This window comes from Gastrolobium bilobum, unplaced genomic scaffold (genome assembly GCF_033153095.1).
Source record: "Gastrolobium bilobum isolate Gb01-03AN ecotype WA unplaced genomic scaffold, APGP_CSIRO_Gbil_v1 utg2155, whole genome shotgun sequence".
Taxonomy (NCBI): Eukaryota; Viridiplantae; Streptophyta; class Magnoliopsida; order Fabales; family Fabaceae; genus Gastrolobium; species Gastrolobium bilobum.
The window spans coordinates 286,021-295,981 of record NW_026898746.1 but is presented as its reverse complement, the minus strand read 5'-3'; the positions used below and the strand labels follow the sequence as shown (position 1 = coordinate 295,981).

Here is a 9,961-nt window from a genome sequence, read left to right as displayed (position 1 = left end):
TGGCTTTGAAGAGGAGATGATTTGACACACTTTTGGCTTTGGAACGAAGTGATTTGGAGGTCTCTAACTCTCTCTATGTTTTTTTGGAAATTTTTAAGCTTCTTTGTAATGGGGGAGGGGGCTCTGTTGACGGATGAGAGAAGAGAATGAGGAGAAATGGAAATGTTTTGGCATTTTAAGTGAGCTCAAATAACCAAGTGAGAATAAACTTATCCATCCCACTCAGTTAACTCTATATCTAACTTGACACCTAGATTTATAATATTTTTATGGTAATATTTACCATTTTACTTTTACTTTCGGATAACTTTGACGACCCGCATTTTTATCCCTTAAATGTCATTTTTAACTATTTTTTACAATGTGGCTTTAACTTATCTAATTAGACTTCTCCTCTAATTAATTCTTCATTAATACTGGTTAGAGTAATATACTATTATAGAATTATTAATGGCATTTATTGAATATAAGTCAAGTTTTTTGTGCATAGATAATAGATTAACATGATACAATACATCAAATTGACACATACATTAGGCCTTGTGATAAGTCAGTCACATAAGAATTCCAGCATGCTAGCAAGTTGCTCAAGACCTGACATAGTAAGAGCTTGTTTGTTTGAGTTTCAAAAAAAAGTAGCTTTCATCTCTTCTTTATTTTAGAAGTATTTTTTTACAAAAGTTAAAGCTATTTATATTTTTATAAAAATATTTAATTTTTGAAAAAAATATTTTGCTTTTAATTTCTATTTTTTTAGAAGTTAAAATTTTTAACTTCTAAAAAAGAAATATTTTTAGCTTTTTTGTGACTTCTGCTTTTTTTAAAAGCAGACATCCAAACAAACTTAAAGTGAGAATTGCTTTTTTTGTTTTAAAAAGTAATTTTTGAAGAGAGAAAAAGCACATCTAAACGGGCCCTAAGAATCATATTTAATTAACTTTATTTAATTTTTTTCTTAAATACCCGTTTATCTTTCTTAATGAAACCAATGGTCTAAAATTAATTTTAATATTATTACTCCAACTTTATTTCAATTTTTCATCTTTACTTTATTGATTAATTAATTTTTTAATTATCTCTTCTATTTGCAATTTTTTTTTGTGGTCACCAAATACTTCATTCATTTATAATTCACATATGGGAAAAATGCCTTTTAAATGACATGTGTCATTTCACTCTCACAAAAAGGTGGAACCCACATTTTTAATATTTTTTGTCCACTCTCTTTTTCATGATCTATCTCTTTCTCTCACTTAAAATGATACAAATATAACATGTAATAATAATAAATAAAAATTAAGATGAACTAACAAACATAACATGTAATTGGCATACCTTTTCACAACCCATTTATTAAGAAAGTATTAAATAAACCCGTGATATTAGAAGTTATTGGTAACTCTCAATTTTTAATAACCCTTTGACCTTATACTTTTTTTATATAAAAGTAATGCCAATGATGTCTACACGTGTACGACCACATAAACAGACACATCATTTCAAGTTAATGTTGTGAAATTGAGCAACCTTTTATCTTTCTATATTTTCTTCTAAAATGAAATAATACGTAGAGACTAAGTCGTCTACCATGAATTCTACTCTAGTGTAGAAATGTCAACGTTGAGATAGAACAGAGACTTCAAAAGGCGCCGGGTCAAGAAGGAAATTGACTCTTTCTATAAAAAAAAATTTATATCTGACAATCACGAATATTAGAAATATATTGAGAAAAAAAAATATCTAGAAAAGTTACTAAAATATTGTAAAATATTCTCGGAAATTTTGGCTCAAATTTTCTGATTTTTTAATTAATTGTCAATTATTACTCAAAAAAGGGTTAATTTTACAAAACTACCATTTCAAATTTTGAGTAGAGATATTTTAATTACTAAAAATTCTCCTTACTAACTTATTACTCATCACATCATCATTGGATCAAAGAGAAAGAATGTTAAAAAGTGTTTGAAAAAAAAGAGAAAATATTAATCTAATGATGAGTAAATAAGTAATAAGTTAGTAGTGAAAAAATTTGATAGTGAGAATATCTCCCCTCTCAAATTACTCTCTCTTTATGGTCTTTCTTTCTCTCTCCCTTCCTAATCCCTTAGCTCAGGACATAGGATAGAACCCACTTCCACAATCTTAGAAAAGCAAAACCTAAAAGCAATAGTGTGTGTGCGAGAGAGACGGCGCCAACAATGCCATTGAAACATGTTGAGATATATAGTCCCACATTGATTGTATCTGTCAACTAATGTAGAGTTTATAAGGTCTTGGACACTCTCACCCTTTGAGCTAACTTTTAGGGTGGTGTATCCCAAGGTTCTTTACATGGTATTAGAGCTTCGCCGCCCCTCACTTTCTCTTGTGGCGTTTCTTAGCACAGGTAGGCTGGGTCTGTTGCATTGTCCACTATTCAAGCCCAATGGGCTCTCGTGTGAGGGGGCGTGTTGAGATATATACTCCCACATTAGTTGTATGTGCCAACTAATGTGGAGTTTATAAGGTCTTGGACGCTCTCACCCTTTGAGCTAACTTTTAGGGTGGTGTATCCCAAGTTTTTTACAAAACCCATCAAGATTTTTCCATTGGGTCATGTTTTCACTCAAAAATTTTGATTTTATGGTTATTCTCGGAAACGTGATTGGCCTTGTGAAGAGAAGCACCGTGAAGCAGAGGCTACTATCGGCAGCGTGAAGTAGGGGCGAAGAGAGCAACAAAGAATTTGGAAAATTTGGAACGAAGAGACTAGAGGTACTTTTGTCCAAAGAATTAATTGAGTGAATTTTTCCACCTCCCGATAAAGAAAAAATGTTTGTCCTTCTAAATGACATAACTTATTTTTTATATTTCACTCTCACAAGGAGATGTGACTCACACCTTTATATTTTTCTGTCCACTCTCTCTCCTCTTTTATCTATCTCTTTCTCTCACTTAAATTGACAGAACTTTACATCATTTAAAATTATACACATTTTTCCCTCCCATAATCCAAGAATATAAAATAAATTTCTGGAAATTTAATTTTTTCATAAAATTTTTCACAATCTTCATATCAAACATAAATAAATAGAATTTTGAATAAAAAAAAAAAATTTCTCTACCAAATGTCACGTAACATATAAATAAAAGAATTAATGTTTCTGATATCGTAGAAAATAATTTTATTTTTTATATACAAAATTTATTTTGTGGCTTCGAGAGTATCAAAATTCGATGTCCTCCGACAAAATCTTTGGACTTAGGATAAAATATACAAAACAAACAACGGGTAAAAGTGGAACAATACTTCAAATTTTTGTCCGAAAAGCACCAAATTTTGATGCTCCCGGTCATCAAAATAATTCTTCCTATACACACATAAAAGTGTGTGAAAATCATTTGAGATCATATGAAGGGAAAAAAAATGAATCTCGTACACTTTTATATGTGTAAAAAATTTATCTACTAAAAATATACTAATCCCATAAATAAATTATGGGAACATCATCTTTGATTTGTATTTTGTGCTCATTTCTAGCCACCAATAAATAAATAAATAAATAAATAAAATAGTTAAAAAATGAAAACATTAAAGAAATGAAAATGAAACAAAATGGAATAAGATTGACTCGCTTTCGTGTTATAACATTGACCAAAATTTTAGGAGAGAATAATTTGCTCCACAGCAAGACAGTATGGACCGTAATTATCATTTAGTAGCCGATTAAATTAAATATAACAAACAGAAAGAACGCTATATAATGGAAAATTAAAGATTTTATCCTCAAGGTAAATAAGCATTTGTCAAATAGTGCACGCTTCAAAGGGGGTTAATATTAGTTGCACACTCACTTTATGTGCAATTTGAACGCTATATATGTTTTGTCATGCGATGATACTCATTTGCTTATAAACGTGCACAATCTCATGTATGTATTATTTTGATAAAATATTTTAATTATATTTATCAGGTAAAATATTTCGAAATTTGACTCAAATAACTCAATAGACTGTACTTTTATAGGCAGTGATCCACATTTAATGCTTCTCTGCCAAAAATCAATATTGGGACCCTAACGTTCAGCTTTTGTAATTATTACTTGTATCCACTCCTGCATTTTATTTATTTATATGGAAAAGTTCATATGAAGAGTGATACTGATACATCATTCTATCTAATTAAAACCAAACGTGGGACATATTAAGTAATTGAATCACTATAGTCAAATTAATCTTATGATTAAAAAAATTAAACCAAGTAAGAATTTATCCTTTACATGTAACTTATGGTTAGTAAAGAAGATTTTGGCAAACCTATAGTTAAATTACAAATTGTTATTTGCAGAAATTGAATTAATATTTCTTTACATTTCGTTGTGTAAATCTTGAAGTCGTGTTCCTATAGATTATGTGAAGCAATTAAATATACACTATTTTCATTAAGAAATTTAAAGATAAAATATGATTTTAAACATTAATTATAAGAAAAAGTAATGCATAAGCAATTTGCGCAATTAAACGTGTTTAGCTCATGGAGAAATACAAGGGGAATATATGGCATTAGTTCAATTTCTAGACCTCACTTATTAATATACTTTTGGTGATACATCACAGTTCACACACACTTACCAGAATATGCACATGAGTGCATGCTCTTCGAGCGTTAATGTAGTGAGGTTCATGAGCTTAGTCATATTTCAGGTGCCAAAACTTCCGTAGAAAAATCAGCGAAGTTGAGAATTTTTAACCATTAAGACTCTGCGGTCATTAGAGTCATTCTCAGCATATAAATATTGCTGTCAAAGTAGTTATTTTGCTTCCTCTACTTATAGTGCATCATAATGTGAATTCCAAACTACAAACCAACTCATTCATTAGCTTTTGAATATTCCTGAACATGTAGCTAAGCTTGGAGGTGTTTTTCTATTTCCTCTGGGTTTGCATTACCTAGCACTAAAATCAGACCAACCACTTGTTTTTAAGAAAGAAAATACCCTCTTACATACACCACACAAAACCGTACCAAAATCAATGGAAAGCTTTAAAAGTTCCGTTATGTACTCTTTGTTTCTCTCCTTCGTAAGCATGTCCTCCGCAGTGGACATGATAACTCCAAGCCAACACATCCAAGACGGTAAGAATGAAACCTTGGTTTCTACAAATGGAACCTTTGAAGCAGGATTCTTCAGCCCTGAAAATTCAAAAAGCCGTTATGTTGGAATATGGTACAAAGTTTCTCCAATAACAGTTGTATGGGTAGCCAACAGAGAAACACCACTCAATGACTACTCAGGAGTTTTGGGATTAGACAGTGATCAAGGAATTCTTAGTATTATGGATGGTACAGGAGCCAAAATCTGGTCCTCAAATGCATCAAAGACAGCAAAGAAACCAATTGTGGTTCAGCTGTTGGAATCAGGAAACTTAGTTGTGAAAAATGGACATAACTTGGAGGGGATTTTATGGCAAAGTTTTGATTATCCTAGTGACACTCTTCTCCCAGGAATGAAAATTGGAAGCAACTTAAAAACAGGTCAGTATTGGGCTCTGAAATCTTGGAAATCTCTGGAAGATCCTACTCCAGGTGATTATTCATTTCATATTGACACTCATGGGCTTCCTCAAATAGTTATAACAAAGGAGGGTACAGTAGTTTATAGATCAGGGTCATGGAATGGTCTTAGTATTACAGGAACCCCAGATCTAATAACTGACAAAAATTTTAAATATCTTTTTGTGACAAATAGAGAGGAAGTCTTTTATGAGATTGAACTCCTAAATAGTTCAGTTATCATGAGAAGCAGATTGACTCCATTTGGCTATCAAATACGTTTCACTTGGTCATATCAGAAACAAAGTTGGGACCAACAACAACCTGGCCCGTTTGATCAGTGTACAAATTATGCCTTGTGTGGTACAAATACTAATTGCAACGCCAGCAACACTCAACCCTGTGAATGCTTGACAGGATTCAAAGCCAAATCTACAGATTCAGCAGGTAAGTTTGGTGGTTGTGTTAGAACTACCCCACTGGACTGTAATAAAGGAGATAGTTTTTATACGTACGAGGGAATGAAATTGCCAGACACATCTTCATCGTGGTATGATAAGACCATTACTTTAAAGGAATGTGAGAGATTATGTTTGAGCAACTGCTCTTGCACTGGATATGCTAAATTGAATGTTAGTGGCATGGTAAGTGGCTGTTTGCATTGGTTTTCTGATGTTGTTGACATGAGGAAACTCCCTCTGGGAGGACAAGATTTTTACTTACGAGTGACTGCACCTTCACAGATAGGTATTGTTTACTTTTCCATTCTCTTTTTGTGCAATCTATTGCTTTTCCATTTCAAGTTTTGTCTTTTTGGATCTAGTGCTTATATAGGCTTATTACTTAAGGAAAATGCCTAAAATTAAGAAACAACTTTTGTGAGACATATAAGAAAGTATAAAATTTCTTTCACACGGCTGTGTATACCTATCTCCGTCCTGATTTGTTAAAGATGATTTGCAACACTTCTCACAAGAAAGCCATTTGTATCAAATAACATTGTTTATTACTTAAACTAAGAAGGTGATGTTTATTAGGTGTTGACTCTTTTTTTCATATTTTGCTTCATTTATCATTGACTGCCCTGAATTTATTTCTGAATGAATTTATTTCTAAATTGGCTGTCTTCTCTTGTATAATTCTACAAGAAAACATTGACTTTTTATTTAGTTTCCAATTCCAAGGTGAAGAATTTCTACCAAATGTTCTATAATTTCGTTTTTTTCTTTTTTCTTTATTTATCTTTTGTATTTTTTGTTAGTGCTCCAACGTGCTTGTGTATCAGTTGATTATGTTCTTAATCTTTCAGATCACCGCGTCAACAAGAAGAAACTAGTAGGAATAGTGGTTGGCTGTACTGTGTTCATCATTGGCATTACAGTATTTGGAGTGATATTATGCATTAGGAAGAAGAAACTCACGCAGCAAGGTGAATTCATGGACAGTAAATGTTGATGCTTTAGTATATTTTACAGTAAAAAAGTCCTTAATAGAATTCAATAGTAACTAATCTTCATTTCTGTATTTTGATTCTTGTTTCAAATTACAGAAAAAACTCTTCTATTTTTATTTTTTTATTGATAATTTGTTAATCACACACAATCCATGGATTGCAGAGACAATTAACAGGATGGACAAGAGTCAGAAGGGTGACATTGATTTACCAATGTTCGATTTTTTAACCATTTCTAATGCCACAAATCAATTTTCACATATTAACAAATTGGGACAAGGTGGCTTTGGACCAGTGTACAAGGTATTAAAATTATAATTAACCCAGTAATTCATCTTCATCAAACTAATTCCAATGTTTCCAAAACTACTGTCAGGGTATATTATCAGATGGGCAAGAGATTGCAGTTAAGAGGCTTTCCAAAAGTTCAGGACAAGGTTTGGAGGAGTTCAAAAATGAAGTCATGTTGATTGCAAAACTTCAACACCGCAATCTTGTTAAGCTTCTTGGTTGTTCTATTCAGCAAGAAGAGAAGTTGTTGATTTATGAATTCATGCCCAATAGAAGCTTGGACTACTTTATTTTTGGTTGGAACTTTCATCACTCGAACCTAATCTTTCCAACATATGTTAACTATCAGAGTCATTCTTATTTGGAAGTTAATTTTCTCAGATTCAACAAGACGTAAAGTATTAGGCTGGGCTAAGCGATTAGAAATTGTTGGTGGAATTGCTAGAGGACTTCTTTATCTTCATGAAGACTCTAGACTAAAGATCATTCACAGAGATCTAAAAACCAGCAACGTTCTTCTTGATAGTAATATGAATCCAAAAATATCAGATTTTGGTATGGCTAGGACATTTGAACTAGACCAAGATGAAGCAAATACAAATAGAGTGATGGGAACATAGTAAGTATTTGTGAGTTTGTTTATGTTTTTCTTCTTTAACAGCTTTTAATTTCTCATTGTGGAGTCTTGTTTTGCTGTGCAGTGGTTATATGCCTCCAGAATATGCTGTGCATGGATCTTTTTCAGTCAAATCTGATGTCTTCAGCTTTGGTGTGATTGTGTTGGAGATAATTAGTGGGAGGAAGAACAGGGGATTTTCTGATCCACATCGTCACCTTAATCTTCTTGGACATGTAGGTTTGAAGAATAATTACGCTATATAATTTAATAATAGGGTAGGTTATTCTTACACCGGTAAGAATAAGAAATTTTACATAAAATCTTAATCATTGATTTGCTTGCATCTAACGTATCAAATATCTAATAAATTAGAACTTTTAGATATAAATACTATCAACAACCAAGATTTAGAATGTAATTTATACCGATATAAAATGATCGTGCCCAGTTAATAATAACACTATGAGAAGTTTCTAATATGGAAAATGATCTTGCTTGTTTATTATGGGTTTCATGTCATTTTCAGGCATGGAGACTATGGATTGAAGAAAGGCCAATTGAACTTATGGATGAGTTAGTGGAAGATTCAACCGGTTCATCTGATATATTAAGATATATTCATATTGGTTTGTTATGTGTACAACAAATACCAGAGGATAGGCCAAACATGTCATCTGTGGTTTTAATGTTGAATGGTGAGAAGTTATTGCCAGAGCCAAGTCAACCTGGGTTCTACACAGGAAGAGATCATCCAACCCAAACAGATTCTTCTTCAAGAAATTGTGAAGAGTATTCGCGCAATGAAATTTCTGACTCATTATTGGAGGCAAGATAAGAAAAACCAGAACTGGTAGGGCAATAGAAGTAACTTCCAATCTCAAAAATACCACATGTGTGGAACATATATATAGTAATGTCTCTAAAACTTATATCAAACCCCTTTCTTTGTAAATAATTGCCAGTTCCCGAAAAAAAAATTTAGTAACATTGTCCTAAACAGAGAGTGGTCCAGGAACGAAGGCTTGTGTTTCCAAATTCTATAAAGACTCTCGTGAGTTTATTTGTGCTTGCTTCATTGGTTGAAGAAGGCTATGTTTTGCCATAGAAAATATTGCTTCACCACCTGTAAATTATAAATTTACAAATTGTTAAGAAATAATAATAATTAATGAAGAATTAATTAGAAGAAAAGTCTAATTAGATGAATTAAAGTCACCTTGTGAAAATAAGCTAAAAATGACAGTTAGGGAATAAAATGTCGGTAGTCAAAGTTACTCGAAATTTGAAAGTAAAATTATGAATATTACTCGGAAAATATTCCAAGTCAATGTGTCAAGTTTGAAAAAGAGTTAAGTAAACGGGATAGATAAATGTATACCCTCTTGATTAGTACAACTCACATAAAACACTAAAAAACACACACTCTCTCCCCTAGTTTCTTCTCCGACTCGTAAGACACCATGAAATAGGGAAAGAGAGCTTGCAATTGTTAAGTTGAGCGTTAAGTTGAGCTAGACACAGCCAAATCAAGTGATTCCAAAAGCAAAATTGCTTGGAATCTTCTCAAGCGTAAAGGCCGAACCTCATTTTCATGTAAGGAGCATTGTGGGAAGAGATTTTCGTCTTCAAAGTCTAGGTGGGTTTTCGGATTTTTAGTGTTAGGTGGGTTTTCGGATTTTTAGTGTTAGAGGAGTTTTGGAGTGCATTGGAGCTTGGATTTTGCTCCTCCTAGCATTCTAAGATGATTCATAGTAAGTTTTCACTATCCAACTCACATTTCTTTGAAATTTTGAAAGTCTATGTTTCAATGAATAATAAATTTGAAAATTAATGGTTAGATGAGCTAGAGTTTGATTTGGATGTGGTTTCATTTGTTAAATATGCTTATGGTTGCTTCTTGATGAAAGACAACAAAAGAAATTACCATTTAGCTCACTATAGAAAATCAGTTTTTGGCTATATGACAATTTCAAAATTTTGATGGCTTGAGAAGTTTGAGGGTGATTTGTATGTGAGTCTCTTTATTAAACATGCTTGAAATTCGTTCCTATAAAAGGAAAAATTA

General features: G+C 32.2%; 1 protein-coding gene across 1 annotated transcript; it reads left to right on the top strand.

The window, feature by feature from the left end:
* Positions 1-4,867: 4,867 nt before the first annotated feature.
* On the top strand, positions 4,868-8,911 carry LOC133283816 (G-type lectin S-receptor-like serine/threonine-protein kinase At4g27290). The gene is made up of 7 exons (XM_061480727.1): positions 4,868-6,280; positions 6,843-6,962; positions 7,150-7,289; positions 7,363-7,573; positions 7,659-7,896; positions 7,979-8,129; positions 8,423-8,911. The coding sequence occupies exons 1-7, from the start codon at positions 5,014-5,016 to the stop codon at positions 8,729-8,731; spliced, it is 2,436 nt and encodes an 811-aa protein (XP_061336711.1). The 5' UTR covers positions 4,868-5,013; the 3' UTR covers positions 8,732-8,911.
* The last annotated feature ends 1,050 nt before the right edge of the window (positions 8,912-9,961 follow it).

Bases quoted from the DNA above. Each gene is read 5' to 3' on its own strand.
- LOC133283816 (XM_061480727.1), top strand. From the start codon at position 5,014: ATGGAAAGCTTTAAAAGTTCCGTTATGTACTCTTTGTTTCTCTCCTTC. The intron at 7,290-7,362 runs GTATTAAAATTA...AACTACTGTCAG, and splicing joins GCTTTGGACCAGTGTACAAG to GGTATATTATCAGATGGGCA. The intron at 8,130-8,422 runs GTAGGTTTGAAG...TGTCATTTTCAG, and splicing joins ACCTTAATCTTCTTGGACAT to GCATGGAGACTATGGATTGA.